The 19,741-nt window shown below is 35.9% G+C and overlaps 1 protein-coding gene across 9 annotated transcripts in view; it reads right to left on the minus strand.

Moving 5' to 3' along the window:
- PPFIA2 (PPFI scaffold protein A2) overlaps positions 1-19,741 on the minus strand; it is a 352,807-nt gene that overhangs the window by 59,426 nt on the left and 273,640 nt on the right. For all 9 annotated transcript variants that reach the window (XM_087765246.1, XM_087765245.1, XM_087765241.1 and 6 more), the window contains 3 exons: positions 12,828-13,049; positions 10,429-10,575; positions 8,315-8,449 (listed from right to left, as the gene is read on the minus strand). In XM_087765246.1, the coding sequence (XP_087621372.1) occupies positions 8,315-8,449; positions 10,429-10,575; positions 12,828-13,049 (504 nt within the window). The remainder of the gene's footprint in view (positions 1-8,314; positions 8,450-10,428; positions 10,576-12,827; positions 13,050-19,741) is intronic.

A 19,741-nucleotide genomic window follows, 5' to 3' on the forward strand; every position in this document is an offset into this window, starting at 1 on the left:
AATAATGGAATGCTAAAAAAGCTATCAACCTACACATGGAAGTTCAAGGTTAGTGATGGCTGGCTGATGACATATTACTACAGAGTGGATTCAAAGCAATACTGTCTAGTCTAATGTTTTTTTTTTGAATTATGGCAAACTAAACACCAGAACAGGACTCTGCGAGGCCAATGTCAGAAAGTCCTTTATAATTCTTCTATCATTTTCTAGGAATGAAAACAATGCATAAATACTAAATTAATGGATTGGTCAGTTACAGAACTGTGCAATGTTATGGTACATTCCCTAATTTCTAGAAAACAGAAAGAACGTCAAAAGAGACAAGGCTCAAGCTTTAGTATTCCATTTTAGAATACACTACATAAGCCTTTTCATCCAAATACACAATATAGTTTTCATCCCTTTGAAGGGATCCACCCTGGTGGATCTCTTAGGAAGATCAAGGTCATCAGATAAAAGAAGAACCTATAAATAAAAATTCATTAATAGGAATGAAAAGTCATTACTGAGTATAGAAATGGTAATCCATCCAAAGATTCATTACTACTTCTGACAGAAGTTGACCTTAATTAGGTCATTTGGTGCAAAACATGAATATTCATGTTATTGTCATATCAAACAAGTCTATGTTATCATTCAAAATTTTAAAAAAAGCCCTTAAAGAAAGGGAAATGCTATATTGGATGTGTTGCTATGGAAACAGAAATGTGCATAAGGCGTATAGACAGTTCTACTGATGACTTTGAGTTGTGAGCTCGTGCTTGTCAAATGCTATTTCACTCCGTCAGATTTACCCTCTCTCAAAGAGAGATCCTGAACTCCATCTTCAGATGAGTAAACTTTAATAAGTACAAGAAATACTTATTTTACAACTGTATTTTTTTAGTGAAACTGATTTTTGTACTGTTGTCTACTAATGATTTAGCAGAATAATTCGGAATAGGTACTAAAGTAATTCCAGATGTACATCATAACTTAAAAGTTGCCCATAACTTAAACTCGGTAGTATTATCAGGACCAAAAGATCAGACAGAAAACAAGCCTGTGATCTAGAGATGTATAAATATAAACTGCAGCTTTTGATATGAAGACATCTGTATGAGAAAATCCTGCTTTCTATAAATACAAGAATAATGCTTAACTTTGAAGATCATTACTATTCAGAGTAAGTATATTAACAAAACTCAGATTCTTGCAAAATTTAAGGGAAAGTCAGTATACTTTGTAACTAAGCTAATTTAATAAGTGCATTTACCATTTCTGATCATGAAGCAGGTGTATTGTGATGTATTTAAACTTATTCATTATCTGAAACTATTTTGTCTATTTATTACCACTTGGACCAGTGACAAACCCTTTATGATTTTCTTTATCGTATCTTTTAGTTTTACATAGTTTGTTTAAGCACACAAATCCTAATGCACTGCTTCCTCTCCCAGTTGGATAAATACAAAGATAGGGTTGAAAAAGTTAAGCCCCTGTGATTGCAGAAAAGCAGATCATGCTATCCCTTCCACAAAGTGACCAAGCTTTATCCTCCTCTGTAGAAGATAGACTTTTCCCCTTTTTGAGTCCTGGCTGCGCTATTGGTTCATGGCCTTCCCTTAATGTGTCTCCAAGGGTCAGGAGAAGATTTGAAATCATCAAAGCTCTGAGCTGATGCTGGAGAAGGCTTAAGTAATTCTACCTCTTTTGAAACCATTTTCATTGAGTGAGATGTAGAACCCATTGACGGTATCACCCTACAAAATTAAACTACTTAGAAGCTTCATTAGCTGACTGCAAACTTTAAAAGCAAGTTATTTAATCTTCACTTAATTGCAGGTTAATGCAAAATATGTAGATAACCAAACTAATACTTCTGCGTTCAAAGGGGATCTCATTTAAGTCTTCTGATATGCGGTGCTGTCTGTCATAGCCTGTCCTTGAGAAGCCAGTCTAGCTAGCTATATCATTTACATTTATTTTTCAAACTAAAAAACAGATTTTCAGTCCAAACCACGCCATACCTTATTCCTTAGCAGGAAACAGTCTTTTCAATGCATAAAATAGTTGAGGTATTAGGCCTAACTATTATTTGGAAGAGGAGAAGGAATAAAATTATTGTCAGAATTATGTATGTTATCGGAATTCTTATATAGAAAACCTTCTTGAAAGAACATGATGTTCTCTTAAGATTCTTATGGCTATCTAATTCTGTTATTTCACAACTTCCTACTGCTTTAATAATTCAGTAAGGTATATGTTTAAGATATATATCAACCTTTTTGCATGATAGTTTTCAGTTATTTCACTAAGCGTATTAAAATGCTGATAGGTACATCCTTGTTAAAAAATCTTCCTGAATATGGCTCAGAGTACCTGTACTTTGTTTTCCAGCATAAAAGAAAACAGAGCCGATCTTCACATTCATCTCCCTTTACATCTCTTTGGTAGCATAAAGAGACTGTAAAATTAATTAAAATTCACTATGCCTTAGAATCAAAATAAATGTCATTGTTCTAAACATTTAAAATGTATTTGAATATTTTATGTTTCCTTTATCTATGTGCATTTCATTTGTTTGTTCCTTAAGTGTTATTCTGTATTACTGTAAAAGAACCAAATTATTTTAGAACTGAGACATTAAACAGTTAGTCTCAATTGCTTTGCCTGACAGAGGACAAGCACAGGTGTGCAGTCTTAATACTTACCCTGGGCTCTAATGCTATTTAGGGATTTTAACCACTGGTTCTTACATGCCAAATGCATGAGCAGCACCTGCAGCAGGGACATGAATCAAAAGGGTGTCCTCTGTAAGGGCTAGGGAGACAGAAACACACGTACATACTCCCTTTTTCTCTCACTTGCAGAAACCCACCTGTAGACAAAGACCTGCAGTAGGAAAGAGCAGCCCTTCCATCTCCTGGCATGCCTAGCTAGAACACACTCCCAAAATGGGGGTTTCAACACCCCTCATTGCCCTTTACACTGAGGAAGGCCCCAACTTGGATCTCAAAGAGACCCTTCCAGACAAAAAGACCTAGCAATTCAGCTATTCCTTAAGGGATTTGCGAATGCCTTCTGCACAGACTTCCCCAGGCCATATTGTCAGGACTGACATGCCTGTGGCGACTACACTTTTTTGTTGTCCATGTGTGTTAGCCAGTCCCAGACATTCCCACAGGAATAGGCTCTTTGGGAGACTTGGGACCCCACCATAAAAATACTGAATGTGTCAGTCTCTGCCTTGTGGTGTGAGGCATGAGGCAGAGACGCCAGTGTTAGTCATGTTCCCGTAGCAGAATTTCAGATACACGAGACAGAAGGGACAACTGTGGACTCTGAGGTTCATAAAAAGAAGTTAGGTTTCTTCTGACTTGCTTTGCTAAGAGTTAATTGAGATAAAAACTTTCTAAAGTGGAACTTGCTTGACTACTTGCTTGGCAGACCTTACCCTACATTCTTCTTTTTAATGTATGACTTGCATGCCTGTTCACTAGTACTCTGTACAGGAGGATTAGTAAGACACATGGTGTGGTATTCAGCAACTAGCATTTAAAGCATTTACCCGGCTCATTCAGTTATAAATAGATTTGTGAAATTGTGTATCTTAGACTGGATTAAAAATATACGGACAAAACCTAACAATGTCTGACCCCTATGAGATACCAGCATGAGTCTTAATGCTCACTTTGCACTCTGTATGCTATAAAATAGCAAAGAAATAGCCAATATAAGCCAGTAATAGACAGGAAAATTTTGCTTTGAGGGAATACCGAAGCAGCTCTCTAACCCCGTTAAAACTCTGCTGCTGCTCCTGCTGCTAATGCGCCCACAAAAAAAATGTTGCTTTCACATCATCTGTTACTGTTGGCACTGCACATTTTCTAGGTCTTTGCATCTTAGTTAGAAAAAAGAAAAAATCCAATTTCAGATGCATAAAGCACCTGTACAGTACAGGTGCTATAATTTTTCTTCTTCATGCTGAGCTGCAGAAACAAATCTAAACTTTTCTAATGGTGCAAGCCAATTTCTGCAGTTTTGAGACCTTGACTTTTGAACACCTGCTGTCTCCAGATTTTCTACTGGCTTCTTAAGGCACACATTCTTTGGCTATCCTTTGAACGAGTGAGTTATTCAAGAAGAAAGAATGCATTATTGAATTGAGCTATGCAGTTGAAGGTGAAAATAGGTGATCATGGTGACTGAGTCACAGCAGCTCACAAAGTTATCAGCTACTTGTTCACACGTTCACTTCTAACCTGTTACAAATGTAACAAAACGTGTTGGCTTAAGTCACCCCTTTTTCCGAAACCCAACCTTTCAGTCACTAGATACCCACGCATTCTTGCCCCTCCTTCATTCCCCTACTACCTTCTACACCTTGTAGGTTTAGTAAACAACTTCCATTTAGCTGTGTCAAACTCACTTTAATTTCTTCCTCCTATCAGGACAAAATCTTCTGTGGAAAGGGAAGCACAAGGCAGGGTGGTTTGAGAAGACAGTAATGTGTTGTAGATGTGGAGTTTTCTTATGCTTCCATCCCCATAGAGGATTTTCTTTTTTTTTTTTTTTCCCCTGCAGAAGATTTATCGACTTCCTTTTCCAGCTAACACATCATCTTCTCTGCCTCCCTTGTTCACAGAGAGGTTTCTGTCAACCACATCCACTTCTTGCAGGAGAACTTCTTTCCCCTCTTTGCATCCTTTCCACTGCAGACTTTCCCCTTTCATTTTCTTGCAACTTCTTCCCTACTTAATGCAAAGTAGATCCCCACATTGTCACAAAACAAGTATTGTGTCCCACTTGCCTCCAACTTTCAAGTCTTTTTTTATCACCTTTAAAATAAGCTGATCATGTTACTACACTAAATGTGGTTTATTATGATCATGGTTTCCTCTTCTCCACGTCAGTGCTTCTCTAATGCAACTAAAAAGCACTGTTGGTATTTCTGGTGACCTGCATACAGGAATGATGGAGTAAAATGCTGACTGCTGTCTTGTGATCAGAGAAGTGACATGTTACCTCTGTTGCACAAGCACCCAAGGGGGAGAGTGACTACTAGTGGGAGTGAGTGAATGGAAGTAGGTGGATGCTGGTTGTCTCCACTAGACCCGTCCTTGAATACATGCAAGGAGAAACCGTGTTTGACAGACTAACCATCTGAAGATTCTAGATGCTCCAGTGTCTGTCTCTTCTGAGGAAAACAAACATCTTACCGGATAAAGAAAGGTTTAGTTAATATTGGAGGGAGGTTCTTTCTACTACCAACTGCCTCTTCTCCAGGGCAGGCAAACAGACCAATACTGTGAGAGTGAGTACAAGGTGGCTCGATGAGTCATGGCAGTCTAAATCTTGGGATACATGCCGAGAGCTGTGCTACTTGTCATGACCAGACAGATACCAGTGCAACAGCCAGGCAGGACAGCACAGTACATGGGATCATGCTGTTCCAGGTTAGTCTGCCACAGGCTGACTAACCCTCCAGTTGCTCACCCAATGGGCAGAACACAGTGAAAACAAAGCCAAAGAAAAGTTCAAATGATTCAGGTAAATTTATGGGTACTTATCTGAGTTCACTGTATAGTCCAAACTTTTGGAAGTTCACTCCTTATGAACTAGTTTGGGCATGGAAAAGTAGCAAAAGACATTCACTAGCCCATATATATAAAAAAAGAAAAACAACTCGTTTTAAAAACTGACACCATAGAAGGATCTCATTCTACATCCTTCTTTTGCAGAATCACAACCCAGATTTATTATGAGGAAGAGTATAATAAATTGAATGCAGAATTGTAACATGCATATTTTAAACTTGCGGGGGTGCATGGAAATCACATCCTAATCCAGAACGTTTGCTCTGTTTTATCTCCACATGTAAATAATTCGTCTTATATTTTACCCACAGTGAAGCAGTCATTGTTTCCAGTTATCCCATACTACTTTCCTTTAAAAAAACATGTAAAATATTAGGTTTAACTCACCTCTTTCATATGATTGTAACCTCATTAATCTCAGAGAAGTAGTAAAGAAGAAAGGAGAATCAGTTTTGACTTTTTTGCAGTGCAGAAAGACTAGCTGATTCAGGGGGTTCATCTTTTACTTAGTATACATGGACATTGCAGTGACCATAGCTCAGGTAGGCAGACTTAAGATAGTCTGAAGCCAGCTAATTTGAGCCCTACTGACAATGTGGATGCCAGCACAAAGCTCAACAAAGGTGAAATTAATTAAGCATTACTCAGCCCCTTAGGTAGGTCTTGCAGCTTTCATTGAATAGCTAGTGTGGTAACAGTATACCAGCTAGCTAATTTAAAACTACTTTAGCTGTAGTGACTACAATGTCATCCTTGGTTCCAAGCTACATTTATGTGATCCATGAAAAGTACTGGACTTTCAACTTCAGAGCTGTCAAACCAGCACTTTAATAAGCTCTGTAGTTTGCAAAGATGTTGTATACAAGATATATAAAAAAAGATAGGCTTATTTGGCCTGCTGGCCAAATTCTGACATTCTTCTTCATGTCATGTATTCCAAAAAGACAATAATTTTAAATAAAATTAATTTCTTCAGTTTTTCATGTAATCACAGAGAAATGAACAGAACCGCCATTACAGTCTAATATACTTCTTAGAGATTCCCGCTTGGCAAAAACTTTGATAAAGTACATCAAAGTGAAATGGGGTGGAGCATCAGCTCTGTTCACAGCTCTTAACCACATCCCATGAAATAATGTAAGAAGGCAAACGGAGATGTATACTGCAGCTTTATGGTCACAATAACAACAGTATCTCATGGAAGTCCCTGAGTGCTCTGCATGGTTGAAATGGGATTTCTTCTTACAATAATTGTCATTAATATACGTTCAAGAAAAAATGCAGTTGCTAGAAAAGACATGCTTGAGACTGCAAAATACTTACTGGTGCCTAATTGCTGGAGAAATTATTCAGGAAAAATCCTCTTAAAATAGAAAACAATATTTTTAAGCTACTGAGGGCATTGCAATATGTGATTATTTGTTGAATCAGAAACAACTGAAAAAAAAAGGAAGTTCAAATGCCAAGGGATTGCTCTTATGTGCACCTGAGTTTTTATTAAAATGCAATGGTATTTGTTTGTAATTTCATGTAGCTCTTTTTGCTGATTCTTCTTTTTTTCCACCATTTTCAGTTTCTCTCTCAAATTCCCACCCATTCATATAAGACTAAAGTGGACAGCACAAAATCTTGATTACTGAATAATGATCTTGCCTTAATAAAATAAAAAAAAAAACCAAAACCAAACACCAAACCATCAAATTCCCCAAAAAATTATCTTTCTTTCTACTTCTTAACTAAATTAGTTAAAAATTGGACTTCATTAGTGAGCTGCTCAGCACTTAAGGCTTCACTATAAATGGAAAAACATGACAATTGAATAAAATCCATCAAATATAAAAATGGCTAGGCACATAAATAGCTAGAAACATTCCTTGGCAATAGAGAAAGGAAAGCTTAGATAAATCACAATGATATGTAATACAATCTCTTAAATGCATTTTTCTTTATTTGTCTGATTTTAAGAGATGAAGAATAAACATATTATCATTATATGTCTTTATGAAGCTGATAACACCTGAGCTGTAATATTACCTACATGCACACCTGAAAGTATTAGAGGCCAAATATGAAAACCATGCTACTGAAAATTTATTTTTATCTTCCTATTTTTTCTGCAAGAAAGCTGCCATATAATCAATTTATCAGAAAAAAACAGTTTGAAATCCTCAGGGTTTCACATGTGTCTTTGAAAATATATGACACAAAGATTCATTCAAAACAAACCCTCTAAGTATGTACTGCAAGTTGTCTTCATTTGTGTTGTACAAATGATCCCAGCTGCCATTAAGATTTGATTTTATGGCACTTATTGGGATGAAAATCATTGTTGTTTCATATACAAGGTGTATGAAAACGTCCAGAACAACTAAGTATGTGTAGGAATGTGACTTCTCCCCGCCCCTCTCCCCTTAAATTAGAAACTCTTACACGGTAAAATGAATCCTCCTAGGATAAGTAATGCTGACATATTAGAAATATATGACTCCTTTGTAAATATAGTCTAGGCTAACTTACAGATAACTACTTTTCCTATTACTAAAATGCTAAGAATTACAAACACAGCATTGAGACCATTCCTGGTTAAACTTGTGGCACATACTTATCAGGAAACGTTTTCTCCTTTCGAATCAGCTTGATACTACTTTTGTTTTGTCCTTAAGGTGAGGAATCAGGATGCAAATCAACATTAAACAGCGGGGCTTCTGAAGTGAAGCTATTTCTCAGGGCAGTACCTTAGTCAGAGCTGCAATTCTCTGAGCCAGCTCAGCCTCCACTTCGGGTAAGGTTTCAGCCTTCCTCATCGTCTGCTGCAGCTTCTGCTCAGCCAGCTCTAGACGCTCTTGCAGCTGTCTGTTTTTGTCTTCCAACTGGAGGTCAAAGATAGATAAACAGGTATAAAAAATAAAATCAGAATTAATATTTTTTTTCCTTCAATTTCTTGGTATTGTGAAAGTGATCAAAACATACACGTAGATACTCCACAACCTGGGAGAGCTTATTGGAAAGGTATTAACTCAAGCATGGAACAGTGTAGGCTGCCAGTCTCACTAATGATGAGAGATTTGGGGCTCAAAGATCATATGAAGGTGAAGAAAAGGAGTTGTAAAATGGTACTAACAAAGATGAGCAAAAAGCTCTTCTGATCAATGCGTTGTTTATCTGATCAAAACAAATGCATTGGTGCCAGTGAAATGAGAATTTTCTAAATGGAAATATTGAGTCCATCTCACAGAAAAGTTTATGTATGAGAGAAAATGGGACAGAAGGACAATTCCAAAAGGTTGGAATTCCCAGTAAAGTTTAAGAAATTGCCAAATGCAATTTTGTGAACAAATGCCAATCATATATCAGGAAATGTTAAAACTGACAATTGTTGCTCAGCTAATTAATTCATGATCGTATCCTGGTTGCTATTTGCTTAAGGTTAAAGTGATATTGTTCATTGTGAACCTACAATTAAATCTTATTTTACAGTAGTGAAATTGTTTAATCTGTGATAACCATTAAAGAGAAACAGGAAGACTTTTGACACCTGCAGTATTTTCTGGCCTACTGAGATGCACCACACGATTAAGAACTTTTTAATGGTGTGACAAGTGTTTCTTGCTTTCCTTTTCATTCCAGGTAATAGAAGACATAATGAAAAAGGAGTGTGCTTTTAGATTCTTTTTTAATCCTTCAAAAGCATGAAAAGGTAGGCTTTTCACACCGCAATGCTGCAAAGCAACTTGAAGTCTGCCTGTATATAGTCTAAGCCTAGTTCTATTGATCACTGCTTTGAATAGGTAGACCTCTGCAGCACAGCATGACTTACAATGGCAGCAATAAAAACTCTACGGACAGATGCATGTACCTTACTTTTCCATTTTGGGTGTTTTTGGTTTTTGTTTTTTTTGTTTGTTTTTTTTTTTTTTTTCCTAACAATTGAAGATATCTCTTAAAATAGCCAAAGGAAGCTGGCAGAAGCCGGAGAGTTTGAGTTCTGATGCTTTAATCTCCTTGAAGAGTTAGTCACGTACATATATATATACACACGCATACCGAGGGACATATGTATGTGTGTGTAAATGTATCTGCATACAATCATAGAAGCAGAGATTATCAGATCATACAGGCTTGTTTCTCGTATAGCATTTTATATTGTTTGAAGATATGATAGGTGAGAAAAAAAACAGAAGTCTGATACTGAGGCTGAGGAGCAATTTCATCTTTTACAGTTTGAATTATATTAATTTCATGTTAGTTTTCAGTTCACATTGTATTTTTCAAGTTACAAACCATTTTTTTCTGTTCACTTTACACTTCAGCTTTTGGAATCACCGTGGAAACAAAGTACCATGAGACAAAAACGCACAATCATGTTATACTCTTTTCTAAAAGATATTCAATGATCACTGAGGTTTGTAAAATTTTATCTACACACTACTAACACATGAAATCATTAGAATCTATTGTATGCAAATTACGGTCTTTCCTGCATAAGGGAATTTCTTTTGCTTATACTATTTTTTTGATTAAAAATAAAATTCAGAAAATAATTACATAAGAAGCAAAGATAATCCTTTACTTAAGGGATATGATGATGTGCATTTATGCAAGACTATTAGAAAACACAGTTATTTTACAATGTTGAATGTACACGTTGATTTGGTATTCATGGTTGTGGTAGCTGATATGAAGCTTAGGGATGCTGAACAACTTGGGTTTTTTTTAGATTAAGTGATCTGTTGATTCCAAATTAACAGATTAACCTAATAGAAACCTCCTACTGTAGATCTGCACCCTTTTTTTTGCATTAATTTTCATTGTGTATGAAGAAATCAACCGAGTAATGCAGATACTGCACCTGACGTAGGATGGCTTCCTTGTTTGCCAGTTCATTTTCCAGCTTATCATTCATGTCATGTATGGAGGTGGATTCTCTCTGTGCACTGAGGTAGCGCTTCTCCAGTGTAGTTATTCTTTCTTCCATATCTTCCTTTTGTGCCATTGCCTAACATGACAATAAAATCCCCATCAAGAACCATGCAATTAAAATGCTACCTAATTTTATACAAGTTTAATTTTCATGCTAACAGTAGACAGGGAGGTAAGGTATGCTCAGCATTAATTTTTCTGTTTTAAAGAGAATTTATTTCCTTTGGGATTTCTTGTAACTATGATATTTAAAGGAGTAACTGTCGAGTAGAGGAAACAGAAACAATCCTCACCTTTTGTATATTTTTCTAGTTTCTACATTTTTCAGTGCAAAAAACCAGCAAATGCAGCTCACATTTACTTGTTTGCTTCTTAAACAACAGCAGGCTTGATTAGAAAACGGAAAAAATGCTATAGTTACATAATAGTAGAAATATAGTGCAGTGATGAGGGGAAAAAATGTATATGCACATTTCTACTCTTATTCCTGGGTCCTGCTAAAATTTTCTGCCAAAGTACATGTAGCAGACAGCAGGTGACATGTCCTGAAATTTCAGGAAAAGAAATGACCACAATATTGGATGCATAACATAACCATAACATATGGGTATGTGATCCATATATGTTGCAGATAAGGATTTCTTTAAAATCTTGAGCTGGTTTTATTCATGTATTACAAGCTGGCCTCACTTAAGTCAATAGCTGTAATTTAGATAGATTATTCACTAGTCTGTCTGTTACATTGGTTATTTCCCTTCAATTACTTGTAGTGAAAGCAGAAAATTTTATTCGTTTTAAACTTGCGTCTGGTTCTTGAGAAGACTTACATGTTGCCATGTAATCTTTCACAATGAAAATATTTACTGATGAGCATATCTTGCTGTTTGTGTTACATTACATTACGAAAACAGTGTTGAAGTAAGTGAGATTATTTTTGAAGTAAGACACAATCAACATATAAATTGATCCAAACAGCTGGTCCTAAAATGGACCATATCCAGGCGATCCTTCTGCATATTACTGGAAAAAAAAACCATAAAAATAGTAATTATGTATGTAATTCATTAAAAACACACAGGAACAAAATACAGTAATTTATCCAAGTTACACAACACTAAACTACCCTTCTTGTTGCAAGTATTTCATTTTCTGCATTGGGAAGACTATCTTTTGTGGCTGTATGAAATAACAAAGACAGGCACTTCCACCTTTACAAATACCTTTCGCAGCAGATTTTGCACTGATATTTGGTAATTATTCTATATGCAAATGTATAAGTGACCACTTTGCTTAGGAAGTGAAGGGCTGAAAGCAAGTAAGCCTGTAGCTGGTGTAGTGTGGTATTTAAGGGAGAAACAGCAAGTGGCAATCAAGAGTCCGTGAAACAGCAAAGGTAAATGAGAATGGCGATATTAGAGACCCCTAGTGATATAACGTAGCAGTGGTGGAAAAAGAGAAACATATCAGTGCAAACTGGTTTTTGTAACTGGATAAAAATGATACAGTACTTAAAAACAGGCAGAGTACAAATGTGTAGACACTTTGAGGCTGTGTCAGGCATCAGAAGTTATGAAGGAACATTTCTTCCAGAATACTAGAAATAACAGGTTAAATATATACATACATATGCATACACACACACACACACACACACATAAATCCATAAGAAATACCTATATTGTAGGAAACAGTGTAACAGAAAGATAACTACTCTAATTTCAAAATACTAAAATAGATTCTAGAAGCCAACCATCCACACACATTGAAAACATCCGCATAAGAGAAGATATTCTGGAGAATACTAAGGAACACCACAAATGCAAAAGGAGGAAAGAAAAAGAAAATTGAATTATAATTCCATTTATTAAGAGAAGGGAATAGCATATTACAACAGGAGTAATGAAGTTACCACACATGAGTAAATATTATAATTGATTATATAAATAACACCGTTTTATAGAACAGCCCAGAAGTTTTAAAAATGTACTTTAGACTATCTACATGACCAGCGTCTCTATTTAACAGAGTTCATCTTAAAAACTTGAAATGGCTGAAAACTTGCCAGAATGCAGTCTAGTAATCATAGAATCATTAAGGTTGGAAAAGACGTTGGCCTTCCTCCTATTAGAGTTGCACATATACAGATACACTTTTATGAAGAGATTTCTAGTACTATTTCTTAATGTCAACTTTGTGTTTCCTATGTACAATGGCCTTTATTAGTGCTCAGTTTTTGCTTCCTGTATTCATTGTCCTCTTATCAGTTTGTATTGTGTATCACAGGAACAGCAGTCAAGAAATAGGAGGTGAGTGTGGTGAACTCCTTACCTCTCTAATGTCTCTCTGATATTTAGTGTTCATTTCTTCTGTTTTAATGAGCTCCTTTCTGGCGGTCTCTGCTTCCTGCTCTACTTCTCCCACCCGGGAAGACAGTGCAGCCAAACGCTCCTTCATTTGTGCCATTTCATAGTTTTGCTTTTCCAGTAGTTCCTGAAGTTCAACAACTTGACTGGCTTCATCATTTGAGTCTATAGAGCCATTGGACAGGCGCTATTAACAGAGAAGTAACATTATTTATTAATTATCTTTTAATGTGGACTGTATCTAAAAAATTTCTAAAACAAAGATTATTTTAAAAATTCCTAAAGCAGCTAGGAAGAGAAAGCCACAATAATTTTCATGGTAGATAAGACGGGCATAGTTATGAAAAAATTGCAAAAGGTTAATATTAAATTCATGTCAAGGGATTCCAGAATGTAAGACCATATAGAGAAGTAAAAACCTGCAGAACAGAATACTATAGAAAAATATCTATAGTTTAACATTATTGCTGCAATTTGTACTTGAATAGCCATAGGACTCCTAAAAATCACCAAATTGCAGGTATACGTCTTAGCTAAACATACACAGCATTTAAACTTAACCAAAGTCTATTTCATTTTCAAAATAGGCCACATTGCAGACAGGAAGGAACACTAATAAATCACAAATTCGCTGTACCAGAAAGTGCTTGGAGTCTGGATAACACACTGGTTAAGTCTACATTAGAAAAAAGTTCTACTGAAGTAATTTGTGTGCTGCTGAAGGCCCTGGTATGAATATAGTTATAAGAAAAAAAAAATCAAAAGTCCTTATTGCATTTGGAATATGATCCCAGGAATATGATTTATATTGCAAATAAATGATTTCAGGAAAGAAGCGTGTTCACTAAGAGGACTGGCTGGCATTGCCTCATTATAATAGATAGTCACACTAACCTTTTCCAGCATAGGCTAAGCCATGGCTTCATACAAATCTAATTATCTCATGCCAAAAAAATAGGCAAAAAGAACAAGAAAAAACAAAATTTGATTTTGACCTATAACATGAAAAAATAAAACCAAAGTACTCCAACCTCTCATTAACTTTCTTGATTAGGTGCAATTTTATCAGTTAAATATATATTATGCAGCATGGGAACAAAGGATTTCATTGTAACTGTCATTTTAAATAGGTTATGGATCTCAAAGAGCATCATACAGGAATGCATCACACAGGAATATTGGTCCTAAGAGGCGCTTGTTGTCCTTCAGATGGCAGGGTGTATAGCAATGTATATATGAAATATTCCTAGCAAGATCTGAGAGTAAACCAAGCTTGTTTTCATTAGCACTTCTGTATTATTATTGTCAAAATATATTTATACAGAAATCTTCTAGCAAATTCAAAGAACATTACTTTGTTTAATGGCTTTAACCACATTCTTTCCCCAATCAGCCATAAAATGAACCCAGATCAAGACCACCTGCCCCTCTGCGGATCATTGAATAACATTATTTTACTCTAAAAATTCATTACATCAAATAACTCTCTTCCAAAATTGCTTTCTCTACACTAGTTAATTATATTATCCTGACATTTTATGTTAGCTGCTGAACCATCATTGATCTGCTTTCAGGATACCACAGTAAAATGACAATAGCAATTTAAAAACTTATTTACACTCAGTTTGTTGTTTGGAAAGTGTTCAGTTAGTCTACTTGAATCAAAATCTGATTAATATGCAGCAATCACATATGTAAACAAAACAGTACTCAAGCAGGATAAAACATTCTAACCATCGTACTTTATTCCAGTGTACATTTGAGATAACTCTTTTTCTCTATGATTATTATAATCTGGTTTATAGTTTTAATCTCATACAGCAGTTTTAATGGTTGTCACAGATGAACAAATTCTACCATGCATTAAATTTTCCCTACAATTCTCTACGTAGTGGTCCAGGAATTGTTGCAAGGTTATAATAAGCCAAATACCAAAAGCAATAAATGGTATGTGATCATATACCTTATGACATATAGACCATGGTAATTTTGAAATAGCAAGCTTCGATATCTAGGAGTATGTTCAATGGCAGAGAATTTTTTTTGCATTAATAATTTTTTTCCTAAATATATTAATAACCAAAACACATATAAATTAAATGTGAAAAATGTATTTTTTTACTAATGTACTTAATAGCTGAGATTTATGCAAAGACAAATAAAAATGTATTTAGAATTAATCCCTCACCACTGGACAAATACTATGATTGCCAATTATTTATGTGCATAAATCAAATTACATACATGAACTTCCCTCATAATTCTTTGATGAACTCTTTGTACAAGCTGCTTTAATTCTACTCATTGTTCACTTTTGCTTTACATTATTCCTGTATTCGTATATAAAGCTGGTTGGCATTTAAAATTTCCAACTTACAAAAAAAGTCAACATTTTGATTTTTCACAGTATGATTGGGATAAAAAAAATTATTTAAAAATACTATTACAAATAAAAAACTCAGCTTAAAAATTGATATTTTTAGAATTTTGAAGCATACTTTAAAAGTTTACCTAAGAATTTTAACTGACATTTTGTCACTTCTATGCCTTTCTATTATTTTATGATAGATCCATTATATGGGTAGCTCACATGGAGTAATCACTCCAGAAGACAGCAGGCAGAAAGTTATTAAGCATTAATTCAAGAAGTAACTGACATAACATTCCTCAGACTCTTAGGAGGGTTTTTACCAACAGTTCTATGGTCATACTTTCCCCTCTTTCCCCCCAAAAAAAAAGTTTGAACAACAATGTGAAAATATGCCATGCCAATAGAAGCAAAAGGCATCCTGTAGATGATGCTGATACAAACGCATTTTCTGAATAAGTGAAAGGAGCAGGAACCACCCAAGTCCCAGAGGAATTCCCTATGGAAGAAGCTGGGGGACAGAACTGCAGCATCTTCTCTGTTACTGGTTTTGTGAAGAATGTCCATGTCCCTCTTTTTTTTTTTTTTATTTATTTTTTTTTTATCTGGCTGATTTTTTTGTGCTGAAATATTTCCTGGTACTTGAAGAGTTTCCTGTTGATGATGCTGTGTATTGATCACAATCCATTTGTAAAAAAACAATTAGTTGAATGCTTATAATAATGAAACCTAAGTTTTTAATAGATCTCTGTTAATTATTACCTGAAGCACTAAGGGAAATCTTCACAAAAGAGCACGTACAAAAAAAGTTTTGAAGTAGACATTCTTAACTGTCATATCCATCCCTACACTACCCAAAATCCCCAATGTACGCAAGAAATAGTGTCAAATTTGTACACAGGGGGATGGGGGGAAGTACGGAAAGTAAGCTGAAACAATTGGGAAGTCTCTAAAGGAGGGCAGAAACATTAAGGAAATCTTTCTAACCTATTGAAACATTCTAGCAGAGAAAATGAAAAAAAGTACATGGTCCCCAGATCTGACTTACAAGTTAGTCATGCAGACAAAGTCTTCAACAAATTTCATGATGCTGTCTATCAAATGTGGTCGTGAAAAACCTACATATGGACACATTCCTTAATTTTAATAATTTCACATAAAAGTATCTACTAGCAATGGCTATTTTTCCTTGAAAAAAGAAACGTGGCAAATAGCTCATATGCTCCAACGCTTCGCTTTTTTTACTAACTAGTTTATCCAATAAAAGACAGTCCATCTGTTTCTATCACATTTACTTACTTAGACCACAATGCTGCAGAAATGGTATCATCATATATTCTTGACTTCATCTTTTTTGCTTTCTACAGACACAACAGGTACACACAGCTGCAATCTGTGCACACCTGCTATACATACCTTAAGGGTCTCTGCCCTCTGCTCCTGCCCCCTGCCACGGGTTTATCAGCCACATGAGAAACCTGGTTGGCATCAGCCTGAAAGACCTAATACAACCTCAGACATCTTTGTTTGGGCTAGTTCGGAGCAAACCAAGGTAAATGAGCAACTATGTCTGTACCCAGCAATGTAGCACTTGCTTTCCTCATCACTGGGAAGAACGAGGGGAAGAGCAACAGCAAGAGGAAGGCCTGCTGTGGGGTTTTGGAGGGGTTTTTTTTGCGGTATATCACCACATACCAAATAAATAACTGAGAAATCACAGTCCATACTAAGGCTTTCAGAGAGACTCTTACTTCATAAAGAAAGCTTTTACACTCACCCAAATATAGCAAAACAAGCTAGGAGGAGAAAAAGAAAGGAGATGAAATAATCGCCAAGTAAATCTGATGACAGTGATGGTATTAACTACAGTAGAGGCGGCATACTGCGGAGGAAATCAAAGTTCAAAAAATATCCTGTAGGACCAAGTGCCATAAAGGGTAATACAAATTAAACAAGAAATGTCTGGGGCGGGGGGGGGGGGGTGGGGGTGGGGGGAGAGAATCTTCGAATTGCTTATGGTCTGTGGAAATGAAAGAGGGAAAAAAATGTTCATGTTCCCTACCGCTGAACAGTATGAAAAGGAAACCAGCATCCCTGGTATCAGATTTTCTTTCTTTCAAGATCCAAAAAGCACAGCAGTAAGGCAATCTGCTGCTTGTATAGGAGTGTCAGCAGAGAGAAGAACAGCAAATTGGAGCATTACACATAGCAATAAATCCCCCCTAGATCGTTGCTTCTCTCCCCTATTCTCTCTGCCATGAAACAACAAAAAGAAAAACCAGCTGCAGACTGGTTTACTAGTAAAAACCAAGAACAACAGTTAAAGGAACACCAGAAGAAAGTGTAGAAAAAGACTAACCCAGAATCTTGTAGCTCCTGTTAATCCATTTCATATTGCCCTTTCAACTAAGCCTTAGCAATAATACTGAAGGTAAACTGAGTGGAGGTACACTTAAGCTAAAAAAATTGTCCTAGGCTACTGATTGCACTTCTCCATTTTATTTTGTAGAAAGAACCTTACAGTCAAATACATACATGGCAAAATATACACAGGTACCTAATTTTATAAAGGCAAACCCCAAGAACCGTAAAAAGCACCTCCAAGTGATATTTGCTCTCCAGCTGTAAAACATCTGACTCAGATACGTTTGGTCTAAATACTATCAACCGGTAATTAATCACATATTTTGTGCTAGAGTTTAATCTCGAAGAGTGGTGAGAAGGAAAAAAAGAAGATCTCACAGGGTTACATCTGAACAATCAGCAGTGGAGATAGGATTCATTTACTTGATAGAACTCCTCATCAGTGCCTCTCAGTTTGTGGTAGTACGAGCGCAGGTGATTCACATGATGCCCGTATACATAAGCATTTCCATGCCTGAGGACTAAATTAAGCTCTGTCTAACCACAAGGTACCTTTGTATAATTGAAAATGACATTAAAATTCAGAAGTCTTGTCTTTTAGAATTCCTAGAACAAACTAGTATTTTTATGGTGTAAGCACTGGGGTTTTCTTTTGTGTGGTTTTTTTGTTTGTTTTTTGCTTCTTTTTTTTTGTGGTCTTTTTTTTTTAAAGCCCTAAAAGTGTGTGCCTTATGTCTACTCTTTACTAAGACGCTCTCTAAATTCTGTTTTAAAGGAGTACTGGCAAGTTCATTGCACCATAAGTCTCTAGTGTCAAAATTTAAATCCTCACCATGTTCTCAAGTCAGTATAATGTCATTGAGGTTGTTCATGTTGAACAAATTTCTCTCAGGCTCTCTTCCTAATGTTTAAGGCAACTGTCTGTGTTAGTTAGGCTGGCTACCTTTGGCAAGTAGCATAACCCAGAAGACTTCAGACACTGTGTTACAGTAGAGTTATGTCAGAATTGGGTGTTTTTAACAAAAGTTTTCATGTTTTTAAAGATAACTCTTTTGATTATACATATTTTTCTTGACATACAACATAAAATCTAACATTAAAATGGCTTTTCAAAGGTCTGCATATAGTAAGTTCTATTTGCTAACTATGTGAAGGTTCATTTGCCCATATAAATATTGTAAATATATGTAAGCAAAGAACACAAATTTATGCAAGTTCTCTCTGAATCTTATAACATGCCAAATCAGGGCATTTTATTTTTTCCTTTTTTGCCTATATGAAGCTGGACAGAAAAGCAATGATCTAAAGCATACATAAAAAATTAAAGCAATGAATACAAACTAAGGTTCAGCAAGGAATTGTTTTCAGAAAAATCACAATATTTAGAAAAGGCTATAAAAATAAGACAGAATTGTTTCTAAGTAACAGAATGTCATTGCTGCAGAAGCTCTTGGAGACTGGAATATACTGTTACCTGCCTCCAGATATGACATATCCTCATAACTGCCATAAGCCTGTGACCCTAACACTCATGGTGACTGGACTTCAAGATACCTTTCTTTCACTCCCTTTTATTCTAGGATGACTTCTCAACCTAAAGAAACATCACTGACTCACTTCATTTTGTGAGACTTCTCCCTTCATTTTCTGCTAAGGCAGGTGCCAGCTGTCACTCTATAAAATATGGATGTATTTGGTCAGTTGCTCCGACTTTTCATCAGTCAACTGCTGATATGGCAGCTGAGATATGAAAACTTCCCTGTAGTTCATATGCAATATACAGAATTTCAATGGTATAAATCACTTTAGAAATATTTTGGAAACACAACATGATCAGTAATAGTATCAATTTTAAAACGTAAGTAATGGGGTGGTGGTGGGGAAAGGTTTACTTGATGGGTGGGCATTTTTCTTCTTGTTGCTGGTCTCTTCCAGAATGCCTGCCTATTTCTCTTTTACACTATTAGAAGAGTTTCCGCAGTCTTACACAGGAGAGAGAAATCAGTTCATGCTTCTTTATTATAAGGGCCAGTTAGCTGCCCAGACCAAATTATACATGCAAACCCTGCCCCCATTTGCCTTGACTAACTCTTTTTTCTTAGTAGTCTCACCAGCCTACCATTAGAAATCATCCAGCAAAGGTCAGT

This window comes from Nipponia nippon, unplaced genomic scaffold (genome assembly GCF_047370975.1).
Source record: "Nipponia nippon isolate SJK-2023a ecotype South Korea unplaced genomic scaffold, ASM4737097v1 scaffold_3, whole genome shotgun sequence".
Lineage (NCBI taxonomy): Eukaryota > Metazoa > Chordata > Aves > Pelecaniformes > Threskiornithidae > Nipponia > Nipponia nippon.